This window comes from Panthera uncia (genome assembly GCF_023721935.1).
Source record: "Panthera uncia isolate 11264 chromosome B3 unlocalized genomic scaffold, Puncia_PCG_1.0 HiC_scaffold_1, whole genome shotgun sequence".
NCBI classification, from domain to species: Eukaryota; Metazoa; Chordata; class Mammalia; order Carnivora; family Felidae; genus Panthera; species Panthera uncia.
Genome location: NW_026057582.1, coordinates 77,642,467 through 77,667,091, shown reverse-complemented (window position 1 = coordinate 77,667,091; position 24,625 = coordinate 77,642,467). Strand labels below are relative to the sequence as shown.

The 24,625-nt window shown below is 37.1% G+C and overlaps 1 protein-coding gene across 2 annotated transcripts in view; it reads left to right on the top strand.

The window, feature by feature from the left end:
* The window catches only part of AQR (aquarius intron-binding spliceosomal factor), a 98,718-nt gene extending 74,385 nt beyond the window's left edge, over nt 1-24,333 (top strand). The window contains exons 28-35 of one of the 2 annotated variants that reach the window (XM_049613287.1): nt 559-630; nt 1,720-1,907; nt 2,594-2,765; nt 4,930-5,100; nt 8,561-8,646; nt 9,935-10,109; nt 13,212-13,325; nt 14,780-24,333. In XM_049613287.1, coding sequence (XP_049469244.1) covers nt 559-630; nt 1,720-1,907; nt 2,594-2,765; nt 4,930-5,100; nt 8,561-8,646; nt 9,935-10,109; nt 13,212-13,325; nt 14,780-15,091 — 1,290 coding nt within the window. In that variant the 3' untranslated portion in view covers nt 15,092-24,333. Of the gene's footprint in view, nt 1-558; nt 631-1,719; nt 1,908-2,593; nt 2,766-4,929; nt 5,101-8,560; nt 8,647-9,934; nt 10,110-11,249; nt 12,390-13,211; nt 13,326-14,779 lie in introns of those variants that run through there. The other variant, XM_049613288.1, reaches the window with a different exon arrangement.
* Nucleotides 24,334-24,625: the final 292 nt, after the last annotated feature.

Genomic DNA, 24,625 nt, shown 5'->3' with positions numbered 1-24,625 from the left:
TATGAGAGGCAAGCCAGGAAGGGGAAGGGCTAGTAAAGAGATTTCTGGCAATAGAGAAGTGGCTTGGATTTTAGTGGTCGTGGTGGTAGAAATGGAGAGGGAGTTTTGAAGATAAAATTCATGCTTTGGTGACAAATTGCCAGGGATACAACAGAGGTGGATTATCATGTGCTGGGTAGAATTCATAAGGGAAAAATAAATGCTCCCAAATACTACCTAGGGTAAGAGTATCAATGGAAATGACCTCATATATAATCATAATTTGATTCTTGCTTATGTAGAACTTAAAGAACAGAATTGAAAATAACTTAAGTTGATGGGCAATGCAAGAAATGATCTGTGAGATCTCCTCAAGGTAGTTGTTTATTTAGAGGATTTCCCTGAGGTCTAAGACTTGAACTAGAAAACCAGGGGCATCATGTTTGAATAATTTGTATGATGTTATTTTTGTCTAATATTATTTGGGGTTTTTTTGGCTAGTTGTTACAGTTATGGTGGTAGTTGTTTAGATTTCAAGCTGCCTTTTTGACAAGATTTCCTTTTTTCTCCCTTTCTCAGTATGACAACATTTTAATGGAAGAGGCTGCGCAGATTCTGGAGATAGAAACTTTTATACCTCTTCTTCTACAGGTAGGAGGAGACTGAGGTCTGAAACAAAGAAAGTAGAGTTTGAAGAATTCCGGGGGGCGGTGTCAAAAAGCTACACAGTTTTGGGGTGCTAATTGCCATAATTACATATTCTCTTTAACTTCATTATGGTTGCTAATCTATTTTAAGCCTGTAAACTTCCTTTAATCTGTTCAGTGGTTATTTAGTAGTTTGTTTTGTTTCCGGGAGTACTATTTAAAAATTCATAGTTTATCTTTAAGTTTTGAAAAGGCTTAGTAATTTTAATCAGGAAAATTACGTTGTTATGCAGTTTGGAGGGTAGATGAGCTATTTTTTCATTTCTTTTGTTAGAGTTGTTTCTAGAATTGTTTTTGATGTTCACTGAGTACATTGCTTTTCTTTATTTTATGCCTAAATTTTTTTAGCCAACTGATGATGTTTAAGAATGTTTCTTACTGTACCATAGTCTTTACTATGGAAGAATTAAAAACAAAATGTGGAATCCCAGTTTAAGAATAAAGACTGCTTTAATTCATAGATAAATTGGGTTCTAAAAGTTGTTTTATAAGCCAAATTATTTTGGACTTGGAATGCATTTTGTCAGGGTATGTTTCAAGGAACAAGGAGAGCTATAAAGCAGGAAATGTAAGTAATACTGTGGGAAATATTAAAGACATAATTTTTACTGCTTTGGAGTTTTTCAGAACTGGTTCTCAGCGTAATTGTGATATGAGGTGTCTACTCTGACATCCTTCCATTTCCCTGTTTGGGCATCTGTTTCTTTCTGTGTACCCTTTGCTTAATTCTGACCAGAGTCTTCCAGACCTCTTTGGATTGCCCTACCTGGTAAAGCAGAGTTAATTTCATGCTTGCCCTCTCAATCCTTCCACCCTCCCTCACCCACTGTGAGCCACGAGGGTGATGGCACCTGTTTGTGGCTCACAAGTCATTCTGTACATTTGCCAGATGTCTCTCTGTGGAGCTGGTGAATGAGAATTAGTAAGCTAATAAAGCTGTTTTGTAAATAGGACTCTTGTATGATAAATTGGAGACTAATAGGATAATATATTAATCAGAGTATTTTGTTATCTCCTCACTTTTCATTTCTAGAATCCTCAAGATGGTTTTAGCCGACTGAAACGCTGGATTATGATTGGTGATCATCACCAGTTACCTCCAGTCATTAAGAATATGGCCTTTCAGAAGTATTCAAATATGGAGCAGTCTCTGTTCACTCGCTTTGTCCGTGTTGGAGTTCCTACTGTGGACCTTGATGCTCAAGGGCGAGCCAGAGCAAGGTAAAGGAGCCTTAAGTATTCCCTGTTTAAGGACCCCTGTTCCGTAATCCAAGTATTTGATAGCATATTCTGTAGAGACTCTAGTATTCCCAGCTGTCTAGGAACTTGGCGTCTACAAATCTGAAAGTGCCTGTATTGCCTTTTAAAAGCGTGGTATGTGAACTAAGTAATTTCCTGCACTTCGTTCACTAAGATTAATGTATGTGATTTGTGAACTGAGGGCTTCTTTTCTCTGTCACTTTCACTGTCTTTATGCCCCCAGAAGATATACAGTTAATATCATTTTGAAATCTAAAGCAAAAGGTAAACGAGGAAAACACACCAGTTCTTATTTATATTGAGTATATAGGCCCCATCTCATAATTACCTCAAAATATTCCTCAAGTTACAGGCTCTTCCCTGATTTTTTTTCCTGGTTTTTTAATTTAAGGATTAAAGATAACATTTACCTCAGAGTACACAATAGAGCTTCATCTCTATAGTATCACCAAGTCTGACCTGACTTGGTTGCTTGAAGCAGGGAGGCAAAGTTGAAAAAGCATCATTGCTAAAACGATGAGAGCAAAATGGTTAACATGAGAATTAAAAGGAACAGCACAGTTCCTTAGGAACCCCCTTATGTATATTAGAAGAAGATTTTACATTATTAACGTTTCCTGTTTGGGGTGGGATTTGTCTTTCGGAAGCTTGTGTAACCTCTACAACTGGCGATACAAGAATCTGGGAAACTTACCCCACGTACAGCTCTTGCCGGAGTTTAGTACAGCAAATGCCGGCTTGCTTTATGACTTCCAGCTCATCAATGTAGAAGATTTTCAAGGAGTGGGAGAGTCTGAACCTAATCCTTATTTTTATCAGGTAAGAAAAAACATAAAATTTTTAGGTTTATTTTGCATTTGCCTAGCTGAATTACTACCTAAATCAGTGATACCAAACCATTTGGCTAGCCATTGAAAAAAGGAAAACTAGGTCCCTGCCTCATACACAACACAAAAATTTTCAATTTCAGATAAAGATACATCAAAGAAAAAAAAGTATAAACACACTAGAAAGAAGAAAATACTGATGAATACGTAACGTTGGGATGAGAAAGGCCTTAAACTCGTTACCAAAAGTAGACGTCATAAAGAAAAATATTGATTGGAGATAAAATTTATTTTTAAGATTTAACAAATTATGGATTTGAATTCTGAACATACATACAGAACTCCTATAAGTCACCTTTTAAAATAATCAACACCCAAACAGACAAAGGCAGTAAGGACAAGAATATTGTGTTTCACGCAAAAAAAGAGATTCGTAGCAGCTATAAGTTACCGGACCGTATTTTCACCTCCAGTAATACTCAGCATGGAGTTGGTTTGCGGAAATTCTATACTCTTGCAATGCTAGTAGGAAAACAGTTTGGTGAACTGTCAGTATGTATTAAAAGCAGCGTTCTCACTCTAAGGAATTTATCCTAAAAAATTATTGGACAAGTTTGCAAAGACTTATATGCTAAAATATCTATCATATCTTTTTTCTTTTACTGCATAGTATTTTAGAAAAGAGAAACAACCTAAATATCAGTGGGGAGTAATTACATTATTACCTATTTCATATAATGAAATAATGAATAGGCATTAAGAATCCTAAGATTATAACTTTGTTTACTGACAGGGAAAATGTTTATGCTATATTAAATGAAAAAAAGTCAGGTTTCAAAATACGTTGTATAGGATCCCATTTTATTTTTATTTTTATTTATTTATTTTTTTAAGTGATAGTAATTGTTTTTTAATGTTTATTTATTTTTGAGAGAAAGACAGAGCATGAGCAGGGGAGGGGCAGAGAGAGAGAGAGGGAGACACAGAAACCGAAGCAGGCTCCCGGCTCTGAGCTGCCAGCACAGAGCTTGACCCAGGGCTCCAACCCTTAAACCAATAGATCATGACGTGAGCCGAAGTCAGGTGCTCAACCCACTGAGCCACCCAGGCGCACCCCCCCCCCCATTTTATTTTTAAAGAGGATCAACAAAACATAGGAGTGTATACAGATAATCTATATTAAAGATCCAGCAGCATATACATCAAAAGATTTTACCTATGTTAGAGCTGATGTTTAGATAAATGTAGTTACTATCAGTACAGACAACAGATTTACAGTCATGTAGCTTCTCTTCCCTCCTGTCTTCCAAAGAACTAGAAAAGTTAAATGAAAGAGGTAACTCAAGCTGTGAGTGTAACCCAGAATCAGAATATAAATGATTTTTCTGAAGGTCTTCCAGAATTTTCCTTTTGCCTTTACATGAAACCCAGCTTCCAGCTTCTTGTCTTTCTCTTTTGATTTTCATGTTGTGTTTTATGTTCTCATTTTACTTTTTTCTGTCTTCTAATGCTTTTGATTTAGTCGCTACTGAACTGGACAAAGCTTTGGGTTCGCTTCCTCGCTTTCAAGTTCAGCTTAGCATAAATGTAAGCCAGACTGACCAATTTGAGGCTGCATTCTCTTCTCACTTTAAAGTGGTCTGGTAGAGGTGGCAACCATAAGAAGAGACCAAACATAAAACACACAAGGAAATAATAAGGAAAAAGGAGAAAACATTGCACCCCAATTGAGAGTCCACTGCTATTAGACTGGATTTTTCTGCTGGCTTCTTAGATGGTTACCTTGCTCCTTTGTGTTACTATTTCATTCATACCTACAGTTGCAGTGTATTGTAGCAGAATATTATTGATCTTTATTATGATTGTGGTGGTCCCAGAAATATTAAGCCGTTAAGTTGGTAAATTATTTTATGATTATTCCATATATCACTGATATATTCCAAATATCAAAGAGAAATAATTACCATATACTCTTTATTTATCATTATTAATGTAGGATAGAATTATCCCTCAGTTTTACAGAAGGTGTTCAGTTATCCAAGTTAATGTCACTTCTTGAATTGTAATAAATCAACAGTTGTGCCAGTTTGCCATTCTCTCTGTAACACTGAAATGAAAGGAAATAAAGACATAATCTGTTTATGTTTACATTACAGAATCTTGGAGAAGCAGAATATGTAGTGGCACTTTTTATGTACATGTGTTTACTTGGTTACCCTGCTGACAAGATCAGTATTCTAACAACATATAATGGGCAAAAGCATCTTATTCGTGACATCATCAATAGACGATGTGGAAGCAATCCATTGATTGGAAGACCAAATAAGGTAATTTTATGAATATTATATGTTCTCTTATTCATCATGTTGGCAAGTGGAAAAATTTGTATTTATTATGAGTTATTTATGTTCTACTTTGTCTCTTTGCTATCTCCTTTCATGATGTGAGAAAATGAAATAATAGGAACTATAAATAATTCTTTGGCAGTCCTAGCTGAGATTGTTGTTGGTTTACTGTGAACTTCTGTCTCAGCTATCACATTAAAGACTTTTGTTGGTGATAATCAGAAGTAAATGATCCTGAAACTTTTTGTTGGTAAAATGAAGGATAATGAAATGACATTATTTATGTACCGTTATAATAGAAATAGAAATTATAGAACTTTTTAGCAACGTGGATGGAACTGGAGAGTGTTATGCTAAGTGAAATAAGCCATACAGAGAAAGACAGATACCATATGTTTTCAGTGTTATATGGATCGTGAGAAACTTAACAAACCCATGGGGGAGGGGAAGGAAAAAAAAAGAGGTTAGAGTGGGAGAGAGAGCCAAAGCATAAGAGACTCTTAAAAACAGAACAAACTGAGGGTTGATGGGGGGTGGGAGGGAGGGGAGGGTGGGTGATGGGTATTGAAGAGGGCATTTTTTGGGATGAGCCCTGGGTGTTATATGGAAACCAATTTGACAATAAATTTCATAAAAAAAAAACATTTTGACAAATTGCATTTCATCAAAATTGAAACCTTCAAAAAGGAAAAAAGAAATTATAGAACTTTTTATTTTGTTATTTTGCAAAGGTATAATTTGTACTGCTTTTTACTGTATGTGTGTGGGAGAGTGTTTTTTCTTGAGAATCAGAGAAGATTGTAAAGTACCATCAGACCTGACAATTATTTTTATATTTTTTAAGTTTTTTATGTGGCATGGAGTAATATCAAATAAATATGAAGACACTTGATTATATCAATAAAAGGCTGAAAGTTAAGGATAACAAATATATTACTAATGATGAAATTAAGACCTTGGTTGTAAACATGGCTATATCAAAGTGCTCTCACTTTTTCTTGGAAATCATCCAAGAGTAACAGGAAAATGGAAGGAGAAGACAAACTCCATTGTTAGGGAGATGACATAGATCAGGTGACCAAGAACAGAAAGAAAATGTGGGAAGAAGAGAATATAGGGGACCAGTCTTGAAAGCACTTTCTGAAGGTGAGTGGCACACTCTGAAGTGTAAGAGCCACCTTCTTATTACTCAACAATAGATGTGGGAATTAGAAGTGTTCCTGGTCCCAGATTGGTTCAAAGAAGCCTTCATGTTCGCCAAAAAGTAGACTCGTCTCTACAGCAGCAGAGGAAATGAGAACCTTCTGTTGTGAAAATGCAGCCTTTAGGAAACTGTCCAGCTCACCCCAGTTTAACCTCTTGCACATAGCTAATCCAAGAAATCCACTTATTCAGTGATGAGAGAGTCAGACAAAGGAACCTAGCACAAAGCATACTGACAAGACGTTTGCCTCAGATAACGCGTTGTCCTGGAACAGATGAAAACATCAAATACATACTTGGCAGTGGATTTTAAAATGCTTAATGAAGTAATCATTTCTGTGAGGGAAGGCTACAAAGCAGAGAAATGGAAGAACTCGGGAAGAGATGAAATGTGAGCTGGAAGAAAATAAAACAAAAACCCAGAAATGGAGACAGTTGAAAAGAGTACAAGGACACACCGGCCACTCCATAAGGAATGTGGAGCGTGGAAGTAGAAACTAATAGCTTTGAAATACAGAGAGTTGAGAAGTAGAACATCGGTATCCGAGTCCTTTTATTATTTATAACACAAAAGCTTAACTGAAATAATAGAAGAAAGTTACTCTCTCTCACACAAGAAGACGAAAATGGAATGGCTCCAGGGTTGGGTTACAGAAATGACTCCATCATGTCATCAAAGACCAAGATTCATTCCATCCTTCTGCTCTGCCATTCTCAGTGTATGAACCCATTTCTCAGACAAGCTCTCCACATGGTCAGGTTGGGAACACATTTCCAGGGGTTATATCCACGTGTAAGAGCAAAGGACTTAAATCCAAAATATAAGAACTCCTGTGACAGTCATTGTTAAATAAAGACAACCCAATACAAAATGGCAAATGAACAGGTACTTCATGCAGGAAGACATAGGAATGGCCCATAAGCACATGAAAAATGCTTACCATCGTTCATTGTCAGGGAAATACAGATTAAAACTACAATGACACACCAAGTAGATTGGCTAAAATTGACGAGGTTGACAGTATACCAAGTGTCGGCAAGGATGTGGAGAAACTGGAACTCTGAATCTGGAACAGTGCTGGTGGATGTGTAAAGTGGCACAGCACCTTTGGAAAACATTTTGACAGTTTCTCGTGAAGTTAAACATACACTTACCATACAACTCAGCAATATCACTCCTAGATAGTCATTCAAGAGCAATGAAAACATGTTCACAAATCTACTTATACATGAACTGCAGCTTTATTCAAGGTAGCCCCAAACCAAATGCAAACTGCTGCAGCCCCTGTGGAAAACAGTAAGGAGGTTCTTCATAAAATTAAAAATAGATCTACCCTATGATCCAGCAATCGCACTACTGGCTATTTACCCAAAGAATATAAAAACACTATTTCAAAGGGATATATGCACTTAGGTACAATAGCCAAGATACAGAAGCAGCCAAAGTGTCCATGGATTGATGATAAAGAAGATGTGTACACACACATACACACACACAGTGGAATATTACCCATTGAAGAAATAATGAAATCCTGCCATTTGTAGCAACATGGTTGGAACTAGAGAGTACCATGCTAAGGGAAATAAGTCAGAGAAAGACAGATACCATATGATTTCATTCATGTGGAGTTTAAAAAACAAAACAAATGAGCAAAGGAGGGGGAAAAAAGTGTGACAAATTAAGAAACACTTCTAATTATAGAGAACAAACTAATGGTTACCGGAGGGGAGGAGGGTGAGGGAATGGGTTAAATAGATGATAGGGATTAAGGAGTACTCTTGCAGTGGTGAGCACTGCGTGATGTGAAGAATTCTGAAATCACTGTGCTGTACACCATTAAATCCTAAGTGAGAATGCTAGGTTATGTTGCTGGGCATCAAACTGGTATACCAGGTAATAAGATAAACAGGACCTGTGTCCATGGACTTGGGTCGTCTAGTGGGGGAAGACTGTTAATTCTACAGATAGTTACTTCGTTGTCAGCAGAGGTAAAGATGAGTGCTGTAAGTGTAAATAACATGGGGACATAGTCTAATCTGGTTCCTGAGATTTATTTCATAGTGTTCATCAACTGTTTTTCTCAGTTCCAAGTATATGATCATGTATATGATCATGTTTCTCTTGGGATTATTCTAATGATAAGATTTTTGTGCTGGCATATGATTTAAATGATCTCTCTAAAGTCTTGTTATGGTGCATTTGAAAAGATACCATATTTTCCATTTTTTTTCTCCCTAGGTGACAACTGTTGACAGATTTCAAGGTCAACAGAATGATTATATTCTTCTTTCTCTAGTACGAACCAGGGCAGTGGGCCATCTGAGGTACATAAGGAAAAATGTTTATATTATTAAACTTTACTATCTGCTTCAATTTTGAACTTCTGTAGCTAAGTGGCTTTAAATTTTTTTAAGTTTAAAGTATAATTAATTGGTATGGCAGCTTTTGGTTTAGCAGCTTTTTGTTGGAGTGTAACAATATCAGATTCTTTATGTAGTTAACTATTGTCATTGCATCTGAATTTTTTGAATCTTTAATATATTTAGTACATTTACTTTTTAATTTTCAGTAGCAGAGACAGAATTTTATTATAAAATCTTAATATATGATGTTTTTTGGAAACAGTGTCAGAAATTAAAAGAGTTAAGAAGGTGGTAAAAATAGTCTTCAGAGTATATTTCTCATTGCATAGGATTTCTGACTTTTTCCTCACACAGTCTTTCAGCCTCACTGTTAGAGGATAAAGGAACCATTTGTTCTCCCAGGATTAAGAATTGTCAAAACAAACAATAATCTATTTTTATCATTTATTGTGATGTATTTATGTGCTAGAGAATTATGGGAATAATACCTTCTTATTACAAAGCAGCCATTTAGTTTTGTGTAAACTTTTATCTCATATGACTTAGTGGCAAAAACTATAATGAGAGTTCATTTTATTATTTTATTTGGTGGATATAAAGAAAAAATTCTCCAAGCTCTCATAATGTTGTCATTTAAGTCAAAATCTGCTTGGAGCTTAGCCCCGCTCATCAGGTTCCATTAGACTGATAACTTTTATGTAAGAGTAAACAAAGATGTAATTTTCAAGAAATTGTTTCAGAATTATTGCATTTTAAAATAGTTTGTTTTTGCTTATTTATAGCTACTGTCTAAATACGGCATCATCATGATTTACGTAATTAAAATGTCTCCAAAACTCACAGTATGAATACATGAATACTGCCTCGTGCAGTCTCCACCTTTTTTTTATTACTGTCTAGTGCTTTTGTCTTTTTCACATTCTTAAGACGTGACTTCTTGTACCATAATACTACTATATCTACTTAGATCTTTTAATCAGTGCATTGGTCGTGATTCCCCCCTCACAAAAACAAAAACATAGAGGTCAGTGATAAAGCATTAACTTTACTTGGTTTAACTAGTCACACGACACTGATTAACTTAATGTTTATTCTATTAAGTTTTTAAGAAGCTTAACTTTTTATTGCCATAGCTGAACAGAAATAATGAGTGGAATATGTTAAAAAAAAAAACAAAACAAGAAAACAAGCTGCATACTTATGTTATTAATCTTGAACTATGTTAATTAATATTGTTTGTTTTCCAAAGGGATGTCCGTCGCTTGGTGGTGGCCATGTCTAGAGCCAGACTTGGACTGTATATCTTCGCAAGAGTATCCCTCTTCCAAAACTGTTTTGAGCTAACGCCAGCTTTTAGCCAGCTCACTGCCCGTCCACTTCATTTGCATATAATTCCAACAGAACCTTTCCCAACCAGTAGAAAGGTAGGACTCTTTCTTCGCTGTATAGAGCAGTGCTCTCTTACAGATGATCACAGTAGCTAGGAACATCATCACATAGATTATCCGATCACTGGTTTAGAGCACTCCTTACACTGTGGAACTGAATTAGATTTTCTGCACAAAATAACAATACATGCTAACATTGAGTACTCACTAGGTACTAGGCAGTGAGTTCTTTACATGCATGATCTCACTTCATCTAATAGTCCTTTTCAGTAAGGTTTCTTATTAACTCCATTTTACATATGAGGAAACTAAGGGTTAGCAAAGTTAAGTAGTTTGGTCATGCATCTCATAGATGGAGAATCCAAGATTTGAAAACCCAGGCAGTGTAACTCCAGAATCATCCTTGTTAATCACTGTACTGTACTGCCTCTCTTCAGCTTTTTAAGGAGAACTTAACTAATTACTTGATAACAGAGTAATAAATGGTTTAGCTCTTGAGAACCCTTTCTTACCTACATTTTTGGAGAATGTCAGAGGGAAAAGCACATACACTTAACAAAGGACATGCTCAGAAATGTCATTGCCTCCTCATCGCTGCTACCATTGTTAAACCTCTCATCTTTGCTCCCCTTTTCCACCCCCACCCCAAAAGGTGACCAGTCCCTTTAATTTCTGGTTTATGCTTCCTACATTCCTTTTGCATAAAGGAGCAAATAACCTGATTATTTTTTTATATTGTTTTCTTTCTTACATAAAGGTTAGCATACTCATTAATCTTTAGGTTGTCACTTTTGAGCTTTGCATTTTTCATTTAATGCAATGTCTTAGAGATCCATTTGGGTTTTAAATAAAGCTGTTTTCAATGTTCACAGTACACCTATTTGCCCCCCCTACTCCCCCTCTTGAAGAAAAGATTAAATGCTGTGTGTTTGTTTTATAATAAGGCTGAGTACTTTTTTTTTTAACTGCATTTTTTTTTTAAAGCAATGCTTCTGTAGAGGAATAGAAGGATGAGGGTGGAATGATATGAGGGGGTGGAGTCATGTAAAGCCTTGAATGTCAGCCTCTGAAGTCTGGACACAATCCTATGGCTCTGAACTTCTCATTCTTTTGTGGGCTGATTATTAAACAGGCAGATTCCTAACACAAGGTCTGAGGCAGTCTTTTTATCCAAAGGCTGCAGGGACACACCTGGAGACACGTGGAGGAGATCAGGCAGTACCAATGAACAGAAGGCTTAAAAACTAGTGCCTTACCCAACACCATGGAGTCAAGCCCTTGGGCGACTACCTGAGAGCATCTCCCCACCTTCTGCTCAAGAGATCAGTGTTGGAGCTGGGCGGGGCTGTGCCGCTAGTGCTGCGTCTCAGAAGAGGCAGCTCCCAGCAGAGCCACCAGAAAATAAGCAAACAAACAAAAACAAAACAAACAAAAAGCCTTCCATGTTGTAAAGGTAGTATTTCATAGTTGTAACGGCATGGCGGTCTTGGCACACCGAAGTGGTAACCATTGCAGAAAGTGACCATTATCAAAAGAACACCTACTTACATGTAATACTACCGTCCTGCCTAATTCTGAGAAATACCATTTAATACACTTCATATTTCTGATGTTACATGCCTTAATTTGTTACTTTATGGTAAAATTTTTTACCTTTATAGTCTTCTGAATTGCTTCTACAGTGAGAAAGGGTGAGACTTTATAAAATATTTTAGAGTTGACTATAAATAGGAAAGTTGTTCATCTTTATTCTAGGATGGTTTAGGAAGAAATGCACATTTTTTATTGTCTTCATTCATGCTTTACCACTTTAGAGCAGTGTTTCTCAGATTTTTGTGGGAAACGACTGCATCAGAATCACCTCATTCTGTGTCAGACCTACTGAATCTGGGATTCCCACAATTTAAGTCTCCCCCAAAGAGTTCTTAGATACCACAAAATTTGCACTTTAGACTAGCATTTGACCATATGCTTTATTAGGGAAAAATTTCTTGAATATTCCCCCTTATGACTAACAAGTCTATATATTAAATACCAGTAATATTAGCTTATTTTTAGAAAAACAAAAATAGAAAAATAGGTTTAATATTTTCTTTCTGAACAAAATTGAAAATTGCCTTTGTTGCATACAAGGTATTGGAGACAATACTTTAGACAATGTTGATTTTTCTTTCTATTCAACTGATCATTTATCTCTTACTCTTCTGCATGAATTAGACCAAAACTCATAAATTTTACTTACCAACCTGAAATTGTATTATAAGGTAGTAACTCTTAGCTTTCTTCTAGTCTCTTTTACTAAATTTAAATTGAATCACTTTCTCTTTCTGAAGTCCTTATTGGACTCTCACACTTAACATCTTTTTTTTTTTTTTTAAATCTTTTATTTATTTTTGAGAGAGAAGGGAGGACAGAAGATCTGAAGCAGGCTATTTGCTGAAAGCAGCAAGCCCGATGTGGGGCTTGAACTCACAAACTGCAAAATCATGACCTGAGCCAAAGTTGGATACTCAACCAACTGAGCCATCCAGGCGCCCCAGTCACTCACACTTGTTTCTTAATGTCCTGTGACTATTCTTGTCCTTCTTGTCCTTTTTTTTTTTTTTTTTAAATAGAGAAAACATGAGCGAGAGGCAAAGGGAGAGAGAGAATCCTAAGCAGGCTCCATAACCAGGGAGGAGCCCAACCTGGGGCTTGATCCCATGACCACAAGATTATGACCTGAATGGAAATCAAGAGTCAGACATTTGGGGCACCTGGGTGGCTCAGTTGGTTAAGCATCTGACTTCAGCTCAGGTTATGATCTCACGATTTGTGAGTTTGAGCCCCGCATTGGGCTCTGTGCTGACAGCTCAGAGTCTCAAGCCTGCTTCAGGTTCTGTCTGTCCCCCTCTCTCTGTCCCTCCCCCTTCATGGTCTGTCTCTCTCTCTCAGAAGTAAACATTAAAAAAAAGAAAAAAAAGAAAAGACAAAGAGTTGGACACTTAACCCATTGAGCCACCCAGGCACCCTGTCCTGTTACTGTTCTTATGTCCTCCAAACCCTAGTGCTTATACATAAGACATGGGCTTCTAGAATGTTCGCTTTTAGCATATTAACTTTCTTACTGTACTTAAGTTTCTTTTTGCCTTCTTCTAGAATGGAGAGAGGCCACCTCATGAAGTACAGATAATAAAGAATATGCCCCAGATGGCAAACTTTGTATATAACATGTACATGCATTTGATACAGACCACACATCATTATCATCAGGTGAGTTTTCTCAAAATTCAGTCTTATTTTTGTTGTTGTTGTAGAAAGAATCTTTGCCTTTGGAGATTATACCTTTAAAGTATTTGATTGCTGTGGGAAAACAGCTAAACCAAACAGGGTTGTTGTTATTCATGTAACATCCATTTATTTAAAGTTTATTTATTTTGAGAGAGAGATTTAAAAACACCTTTATGTGGATAGAATTTGGCAAACAATAAGTTCTACATATTTAAGTATATAATTCAGTATGTTCTGACATATGTAAATACCTGTGAAGCCATCACTGCAATCAAGATAATGAACATACTAATTATTTCCAGAAGGTTCCTAGTGCCCCTTGGTAACCCCTCTGATCTTTCACCGGTCCCTTTCCCACCTTCTCCAGGCCCCAGAGATCTTCCTGTCAATCGGTATACTGTCATTTCCTTTTTATTGACAAATAATGTTCCATTATATGGATGTACCAAGTGTACCCATTGACCTGTTGCTGGACAGTTGGGTTCTTTCCAAGTCTGGCTATTACAAATAAAGCTCCTGTGAACATTCTTACACAAATCTTTGTATTTTCTTTTGGGTAAATTCCTTAGGAGTAGAATGGCTGAATAATGGAGTGAATATGTGTTCAACTTTAAAAAAATTTTTTTAAGTTTATTTGTTTATTTTGAGACAGAGAGCATGAGTAGGGGAGGGGCAGAGAGAGAGGGAGAGGATCCCAAGCAGGCTCCATGCACAGAGCTTGACGTGAGGCTTGAACTCACCAACTGTGAGATCATGACCTGAGATGAAATCAAGAGTCCAATGCTTAATCAGCTAAGCCACCCAGGTGCCCCTATGTGTCCAACTCTTTAAGAAACTGCCAATCTGTTTTTACAAAGTAGTTGCACCATATTGCCAACAGCAGTGTGTGAGAGCTGTAGCTGCATATCCTCACCCACACTTGTCATGGTTGGCCTTTTTTATTGTAGCTGTTCTAAAGGGAAGGCTAAGCATGTGGAGCTGCTCCAGTGTTCTGGTGGAGTGAGACAGAAGCTTTGTACCATGCTGTTCCCTCTTGGCCATGGTTTTGTCTGAAGGCTTTGTTCCTCCCCTCACATGGCTCCTTGATTAAAGTTGGCCCTTTCTTGAGCTGTTGTCGGTCAGTCCTAACGAGCCAGTGTTTTTGCAGAAGTGTTATAGCAGATATTTTTGCTTTTTAGCTTTTTTAACCTTATCAATTTTTATATTATTTTCTTCTCTGAAGATTTAATATGTACTTTGATCTTTGAGTCAGGAAGACCTAGGCATTGTCATCAGAGTTGTTACGTTTGTATTATAATATGGCCAGGAGTGTTTTGGAAAACTGTAGATTGAACGATATCTATTAAGAAAATAACATTAATGTGAGAGTTTAGCTTTGTAAGCCAGTGTTTTTCTTTCATTTGAGTTCATATTGATGTTTTCTTTTTTTTCATTAGACTTTATTACAGCTACCACCTGCTATGGTTGAAGAAGCTGAGGAAGTTCAAAGTCAGGAAACAGAACTAGAAATAGAAGAAGAGGCCAATCCTCCCCAGGCTGATCTGTCCAGTCTCACAGATGCCAGCTCCAGTCAAGAATCCTCAGCCTCTCAGACTGAGACCACCCCCGATCACACAGGAGCTAGTTCCAATCCAGAAGCTGTCCCTCCTGTGTCTGATACCACTGTTTCTATGGCAGGACCTGCAGCTGTACCAGCAGAGGCTAACACCCCCCAGCATGTCACACCTGCCTCAGAAGAGACCAAGTAGTCCAACTGTAGCCTTTCTTAGGGAGGACATTTCATTCATAAAGTCTAAGTAAAGCTGCTTTTTGTATTTTATATTTGCTTCTGCTATTTTAAGGGTACTAATTAATGTTAAGTCCTTATTTTTGTTAATTGATCTCCGTGCTTGTCTTCTTGGATATGTTTAAAAGAAAATTGTATGTGTATGAGCAACTTCAGTTTCATTTCTTCAGTCAGAAGGGCAAATAGCCATTCCTTTTATAATTAACCAAATATATCTTATTCATACCTACATTAAAAGAATTTGCTATAGAATATATAAGACATACTTTACATTTTCAGTGAACTTCTCTAAAGAAGGGGATCAAATACACTGAAATCAACCATAAGCACCCTTAAGTAAGTGTTCAAATTGGGGAGGAAGTTGTTTCTTCTGTTATAGTATCAGATCCTCAAATTGTGATTCCTTTTTTCTTACCTTTCTTGGCTGTCTTCCTTGATGTAAAGGCATTAACAGCCATAGATAGGTCTAGATTTCTCTGATCAAAGAGGCTACATGTATTTCCTGCCCCAAAGTCTCATAATGTATTGGAACCACCTAGAGTGTCTGTTCATTCTTGGGGCCACTCTTGACCTGATAAATCTGAATCTCAGGGTTAGGACTGGGCATTTGTATTTTAGCAAGTGTTCCTAATGTTTGAGTTGCTGGCAGAGTGGCATCAAATCAAGCTGGTAAGGCTGAGCCAGGGTATGTCATTCAGCTGATCAAGAAGATCTGGCAAATCCGTCTGGGCAGGAAGAAAGATCCAGAGTCTGGGCAGTGAAAGTCAGTGAACCCAATTCCCCTATATAGGATAGAGCTCTCACAATGCAGAGGTTCTGAATCTTCTGCCCTGTTTAGTTTTCTTGGTAGATAACCAGCCACAAGGAGACCTTAAGGTAAAATGTGCTCTAGATTTGGGAGGGCAGAGTAGGACCTTGCTACTCAAGTGTGATTTGCAAACTAGAAGTATCAGCATCCACTGAACCTTGTTAAAATTGCAGCAGTGTGGACTCTACCCCAGATCTATTAAATGTGAATCAGCATTTCAGCAAAGTGTCCAGGGGACTTATATGCGCTTTGTAGTTTGAGAAGCATTGTTCTGAGGTTACTATACTGTCCTCAATGTGAATGAAAGGTAGAATAGATTCTGTGATGGTAAAATTAATAGTGTGACTGATGTTTTCTGACATGGGACCTCTGCTTATGAAGTTTCCTGGGCGTGGTGGCCAGAAGAGAGATGAATAAGGTAGGGAGAACTTGCCCACTACTTCTCTTCCCCATTTAGATGTCTGCTAGAGTGGCTAACACGGAGCATTTCCCCCAAAGTATCCCCTGTCGTGCATCTACCTAAAGGTTTGACCATGTACAAAGAACCTTTGAGGAAATAGGCAAGAACCACACACTGCCACTGAAATGCTTCTAATCCTGATGTATTGAAGGAATGAACTCTTATAAAGAAATTAAACCAAGAAAGTCAAGTTAATGATTTTTTGACTGACTAGTGTTTGCTCAACTCTCCCAGGCTGTGGTGGAGATGAGTCAGACTCTCCTACTACACGGTGTCTTCCTTCATCAGAACACAAGAAAAGGAAAGGGAAGGGATGATGAGGGGAAGGAAACGCCAAGGAAACTATACTGGAAAGTCTTTATCTATTTGTTACCAGAGTAAGGAATGAGCCAGATAGTCTGTTACATAATTTCTCTGATTATAGGAATTTGGAAGCAGGTGTTTTGGGCATCTGTATGAGGAATAGGACTCACAGAATTACTTTCATCTGTGAATATCTAGTATCAGGCTAAGCAAGAGAGAAAGAAGCTTTACTGTATTACTGTGTGTCATGGAAAAGATTGATGTTTCTCTCTACCTGTTAGAGGATGTGAATCATGATACCTGCAACCAGAATAAGCAAACTGTTGGGCTGCTTTCTCATGAAGTAAACCATTTTGCAAACACTATATATCACTCTGTCTAGCTAGTGACTTACTTTTTTCTCTGCTGCTTGATTTTCAGTCACGATAAAAAGAAAATTTAACTGGAAGATGGGTGAATCCTTTGCCTTTGTCAAAGGAATTTTAGAAGGGATGATAGTGTTGGGATTTGAATTACTTAAATAAAATTTTTTAACATTCATTTTTGAGAGAGAGAGAGAGAGAGAGCATGAGCGGGGGAGGGGAAGAGAGAGGGGGAGACACAGAATCTGAAGCAGGCTCCAGGCTGCAGGCTGTCAGCACAGAGCCCAATACAGGGCTCGAACCCACAGACTAGGAGATCGTGACCTGAGCTGAAGTCAGACGCTTAACCAACTGAGCCACCCAGGTGCCCCAGGATTTGAATTATTTTAAATTGTTTATTCACAGGAACGATCAGTGAGTTGCAGTTGACTATAGAATTTTGGAATTTTTAAACGAACTTAAGAGATCTATTTTTATTTTAATTAATGAGGAAACTGAGTCAGATAGTCTTAACTAAGGTGGCAACTATGGAAGAACAGGTTAGAATCCAAGTCTATAGTCCTAGGGCAGTGTTTTGTTCATTGTTTTTTGTTTTGTTTTGTTTTTTTCAGTCAAAAACACAAGCATGATTGCTTCATAAATTCAAGAGTTTTCCATTTGGGATTACAACAGACACAGGTACTCTAGCCATGTGACCATTTCAGACTAGTGTTCTCATTGCCCTCCATCCTGTTTGCCATATCTGAATATGTCATGATTTTGGAAACTATTTTTAAAAGCAGACCAAAAAGATGTGTGCAAGTGAATGAGCATGAAATGAAGCAATTCAAGTATTTAGACTTTTTTCCACAAAATGCTGAGTTAAGAAAGTTCATTACCAACAGTTGAGAATAAATAGCTCCATTGATTTGGGCAAATGAATGAGAGGATCTAAACATTATCAGGCCTCTTGAAGTTAGTGTCATGATAAAAGTTGAGATGTTGTGCTAGGTACCGAGAAAAATGGCATAAGTGGGTCATTTGTGCTCCTATATAAACGGAGGTTTTTTTATGATCAGGAAACTGCATGATACTATAAAATAGACTTTGGACTCTTGAGCAGACCTGGCTCAAATTTTACCTCATTTGCTTATCAACATTTGGTTTGACCTTGAATACATTTTATAACTTAAGCCCCAGGTTTCTTTATTCTCAAAATTGAAAAAAGGTCTGTTAATGACAATTTATTTGTTAATATTTGTGAAAATATTTTGCACCTGGGTGGGTGTTCAGCAGATACTAGCCCTTCTCTCTCCGTCCCCCCCCCCCCCCCCCCCACACACACATTTTTGAGACAATAGAAGATAATTGCCAACCAGTCTTCTGACTTGGGTGCTTAGCTTTGCCCCTATTCTGAGAACATGGAAGATGATGAAGGGGACATGTGGCAGCAGCTGACATTTGAGGATCAAAGATCAAGTCTACTGATTGGGAGTGAGAATCAGTATATTGAGGATCACAATACTGAAGATGGTCTCTGCTGAAATGAAAATTCTGACAGAACAGAATAACCAGAGGGATGATACTAGGTTCCATCATGCTTCTGATGTATTGATCACTTCCGTCAATTCTGAATCCTGTACACCCCACCCCAAATCCTCTAATTGTTGCATTTAGTTAGCTTTGTGCCTCAAATGTCCTTTTTCTTTTTTATCTTGCAGCAGCTCAGATGACATTTTTAGAGATGTTTCTTCGGTTAACATAAGATGAGATTTTTTTTAAAAAGCTGACCCTTTTGCGTGAGCCAGAAGAGCAGTTAAAGATAAGCAGTGCCTTGCTTCCTGTGAAAAAGGCTTGGCAGTTAGCCTTTGTAATTATGAAGCAATCATGTTAATAGATGTTTAAGAATAATGCAACTGGAGCTGTACTGAGCCAAGGATGGAATGAACACATGAGACCATTTTTTCTTCATCCGTTGGTACTCTTCAGTGTCCGAGGAGGGGATTTAATTCAATGGGATCCAGAAGCTTTGCACACTTTGGTTTGCTTCCTAGGGACACAAACCAGAGCTTAGTCCCCTGGAGCAGGACTCAGAATGTAGCATGGTTACTGCTGACTGATACTGTGCCAGTTTTATTCAGTTCTCCCATCTTTTGGCTTATACTTACTCCATGGCTGTTCAAACTTCTGCATTACATACGAAGGTGGCTAATCCCATTACTTCTCAACATATGTTACGGGAAAACACTAGTCTTGAAAAACATGCTACATGGTCAAATAAGGTTGAGGAACACAGTGAATTATTCCCGTTTTGCAGAAACGTAGTGCATTGTTAGTTAATTAAAGGTCCTGAGAACTCCTGCTGGAAAAAAAAAAAAAAAAAAAAAAAAACATGTTTAACTCAGCATTTCCCAAATTCTTTGAACATACAACTTTTTTGTTTTTGTTTTTAAATAAGACATCTTAGGGAACTAACTGCAGAACACGGTTTGGGAAACAATATCTTTGCCAGAGCATTTGAACTTTGATTTCCCCCTTAGAAAATTAAGGGGATTATAATATGGCACCCTGAAATGTGCCATTTCGGCATAAGGGTTATTTTGAGCTAAAGGCCATTGAGAAGCAGCAGATGCAGGAAGAACTGTCTGTCCTCTGCTTCTGCCAAAACTCAGGGCATAAATATCCCTTCATAAAAGAGACATAAATTTTCATTTGTCAAGGTGTCCCCTCTCTTCTGTACTAGGAAGAGGACAGTAACCTTTATTACTGGAAACAGATGGCACTCAGCTGAGTCCGCATAAACCTTACTAAAATCACCCTTCTCTTCATCCATTTCCGCATTTTTTACTTGCCCTCAATTGGCCACTTCTAAAAGCCCCAAGCCCCTTTTTGTTTGCCTATTTGCTTCAGCATTTATCCCTCTTTGTTAAGATGGTATATAAACTTCTAAGCCTAACAGCTTCTTTGGGGTTTTTACCCAAAATGGATGTAAAGTTGAAAGCATTAGTTACATTTTTATGCCTCTTCTATTAACCTGTCTTTTGTTGGTTTAATTCACAGGCCCCAGCCACCAACCCTAAAAAGGTCAAGGTAAAATTTTTCCTCCCCTACAAAAACAACAAAAACAAAAAAAGGCTCTTAACTTTTTTTTCCTAATTAACCAGAGGCTGAAGTAACAGAGCTGAAGAAAAAACTAGAGGTGAAGTGATTGGTACAAAATGTCATATTGTGTAATTTGTTGAGTGTCATGTATTAATAGCAACATCCTGAAAATGCAAATGAATACAAATCTGATCAGTGTGCCATGACATTCTTTCATGTAAGCCTCCTAAGAAAAGGTCACTGAGCATTCTCTGTTTAGATTTTAATTTTAGACTCCAGTATTTCACACTAGACCTTTCTCATTTCTTACCGAGCAGTGAAAGAACAGTTCTTATTTCCAATATGTCTTGTTTTCTCAGCCCTTTAAATGCGTGTTTCTTCAAAAAGTTTAAGTTTCGAGAAGGGAAAAGAATGGGCAAGAAGGGTAGGCCAGAGATAATACAAGAAAATAAAGGCAAATACAGGAAATGACAAAACTCCTCCTTCCTGAGAACATTTAACATAAAGGACCCCAAAAGTTACCTTGCATTAGACATGTTGAATCCTCTCAGTTGATCTCCAGAGATGACTGTGCCCACCATGCCTCTCCTCTCTGTCTTTAACTTACAGAATACACTCACCTAACACTTCTTCTTGAAGTGCATTTAAATTCAAGAGCCTCAGTGGTAGCTGCTGCTTCTTGGGAGATGCCTGATTTAGTATAAACAGCTGTTTTGAGAAACTGCTTTTACTGACATTTTGAAAAAATTAAAAGTTCTGGATAAGAATTGGTTGTATCAAATACTATCTTTTTCTACTTTGGTTCATTAGTTCATTTTGGCCATTTGGGAAGGTCTTTTTTTTTTTCCTTTTTAGTTCAGTTGTTCATGAATAAGTGTGCTTCCTGTACTACTGTATTCTCATTACCCCTTTGCTTCCGGAGTACCTTCCAGTGTGGTTTTCTAATCCCAGACTGGCCCGAGAATAATAGTGGAACAGGAGTAGGCCTAGTTAATTTGCATTTTGTTTTGCTGGTTTACTACTTTTCACAGAAATTAATTGGGTTAAATATACAAAAAAGCTGGAAGATGTCTTTGAAAGAATTTAATTCTTGTGCATTACTGTTGAGAGCCTACTGTGTGATAGGCACCAATGCCAGAAAGAACCTCGTTAATTTGTAGGTAAGAACACAAAGGCATTGGTGATTTGCCTAGGACACCATAGTTAATTGAACTGGGGTAGAACCATCTTCCCACTTTCTGGAAAATCCCGTGCCATGCTGTTCTTTAAACTTATTTGCTTGAGGACCACCTAACTAGCTCAGTCGGTTAAGTGTCCGACTCTTGGTTTTAGCTCAGGTCATGATGTCCTGTCTCCCTTCTCTCTCTGCCTCTCTCTCTCAAAAATAAACAAACAAACTTATTTGCTTGAGACAAAGTAGAAGGAGCAATACCTACACCCCGCACATAAGTAAAGCAGGCTTATTAAAGAATTCCTCTCGTGTTAGAACTCCAGAGAGGATATGAGGTTGCCAAAAATCAGGCTAGAAGATGAGAGATCTATAGAAAACATGCTTTGATGTTTATAAGTTTATATTTATGGGTAAAAGCCAAATTAATACTTGTTTTATTCTGAAAAAGGTATAAGAAACATAAAATGGGAAGGAACTCTAGTACATAATCTGTGCCTCTGAAATGCTAAAGCTTTTTTTATTTTTAAGCACAGTCAGAAGAGGTAAAATAACAGTTTTAAAGTGTAACATACAATAAAGGGAAAGATAAGATTTACCAAAACCTGCACTTTCAATTAACATTATACACCAACTGGCTCAGCCTCCCAATTTAACTGTACCTACTACACCCAGTCTTAGAGCACTTGGGATCTGTAAGAAAATCTATGTGAATTGAAGTTCCCAGGAGTAAAATTCTATTAAATAATTCAAAGCAAGACGCTCTTATACAATTACAAAATCAATTGTGATAAGTTTTTAGAAGCTACCATTGCAACTCTTGATCTAGTTTTATTTATTTTTGAGAGAGCATAAGCAGGGGAAGAGCAGAAAGGGACAGAGGATCCAAAGCTGGTTTTGCACTGGCAGCCGAGTCTGATGTGGGGCTTGAACTCACGAACTGTGAGATCATGACCTGAGCCTACTCAGATGCCCAACCAACTGAGCCACCCAAGTGCCCTTCTACTTGGACTCTTAGTAGATGAATGGGCTCATCTGAGCAAGTAGAGAATGTGTCTCCTCTGTAGAAATATAGCCCTCGCTTTGAAGTGATGAATGTCAGCTGTCATCAATACTTAAGGAATTAAATTGGTCACATAGTTCTCTTAAATTGCCATAGTACTATTAATATTGGGCATGTGAAGTGAAACTGTTGGTCCTTGTCTAGAATTAAGTTACAAGAATCACCTGACCTTGACTTGGCTAGTCTGAAATGTCAAATGTAGGTCAAATGGATGCAAAGATCTCTGACATCACATTTGGCAATCTCACAACAGATTGAAAGTATCAGTTATGAGGAGTTCCTAAGTTAGTGGGACCTTGCAGAAAGTGCTACATACCAGTAGGCATTTGGGGATCCTAAGGGATACATTTAGAAACATCGTGTGAAATATTGACATTTATTTTTAGGAAAAAATGACAATAGAAGGAGGGTATTTTGTTTGTGAAATGCATAAACTTCTTTGGCTCTGATGCCAGCCATGTACAGACCTCTTTTTTCTGTTTAAGTAAACTTTTTAGTGAGGTATATTACACATATGGAAAAGTACACAAGTCAGGTGAACAAACTCAATGCGTTTTCATAAAGTGAATATAATCTTGTAATCATCACCCAAATCAAGAAACAGAACATTATCAGCTCCAGAAATTCCCTAGCAAGCCCCCTACCAATCATTATTCCCTATCCAAATAAATATTTTGTCTTCTGCCATGATTAGTTTTGGTTTTGAGCTTTATATAAATGGAATCATACAGAATGTACTTTATGTGTCTGCCCTCTCAAATAGGTTTGTCTGTATGATATGACATAGGGATCAGTTGAGCACTATTTATTAGAAGACCATCTTTTCCCTTGCTACACAGTAATGTCATCTTTGTTATTAATCAAAAGATAGTTTATGTGTGGGTCTATTTCTAAAATTTCATTTTTACAGTTTTCTTGTGCCAGCATTCTACTGTTTTAATTACTGTTAACTTTATAATCTTGATATTTGGTTGTGTATATCCAGCAGCTATATTCTTCTTCAAGATACTGGCCTTTCTTAATCTTTGTATGAATTTTAGAAGCATCTTGTCAATTCTACAAAAAAACAAACAAAACTTGATGGGATTTTTACTGAGATTACATTGAATCCATAAATCAATGTGGGGGAAAATTGACATCTTTACAATCTAAGAATGTGGTACTACTTTACATTTAAGCTTTTTAATCTCAATAATGTTTTATAATTTTTTATAGAGGGTCTTGACCATCTTTTATTAAATTTATTCCTAGGTTTTTGATTTTTGTATGTTCTTATAAATGGTGCTTTTTGATGACATTTTATTACAGTTTTTAATTGTTTGTTACTAATATATAGAAATACAATATAATTTTGTATGTTGACCTAGTATGTAGTAAAGTTGTTTAATTCACTGATTATTTCTTAGAGTTTGACTATAGATTCTTTTGGATTTTTTACATACATAATTATGTCACTTCTGAAAATGGTAGTTTGGCTTCTGTTTATAATCTTAAGGCTTTCTTTCCTTTTTAATTATCTGCTTTTTATTTCCCTTTTCTGCCTCATTGGCCTATTGAAGACCTTCAGCACAATGTTGAATAGAGGTTGTCAGAATGAGTATTTTTGTTTCTTCCCAATCTTAGGAGCCAAGCTTTCAATATTTCACTATTCATTGTTTGCTATAGGTTTTGTGATACTCAATATCAGATTTCAAGAGTTTCCTTCTATTCCTAGTTTGCCAAGTGTTTTTTTTCAACATGTATGAGTGTTGAATTCTAACAAATTTTTTTCCTGTATTCATCCAAATGATTGTAAGCTTTTCTCCTTTATTCTGTTAATGAGGTGAATTGCATTGATGCATTTTTCTGTTGATTGTTTTCTTTCTCCTGGTTATGGGCCAAAATTGCTACTGTTTACATTCCTGGTAAATTTTTATTGGATCTTGGAAGTTACAAATGTTATATTGTTGAATATTTGAATTTTGTTGTCTTCCTTTATTTTTTTAATTAAAAAAATGTTTTAATGTTTATTTTTCAGAGAGAGAGAGAGAGAGCAAGCGTGAGCGGGGGAGGGGCAGAGAGAGAAAGAATCTTAAGCAGGCTCCATGCTCAGCATGGAACCGGATGTGGGGCTCAGTCTCACAAACGCAAGATCATGACCTGAGCCAATATCAAGAGTCGGACACTTAACCAACTGAGCCACCCAGGTGCCCCAACAAATTCCATTGCTTTGGTGGAACTCTCTGTCTTGTATTTTTCTGTAACATATAAA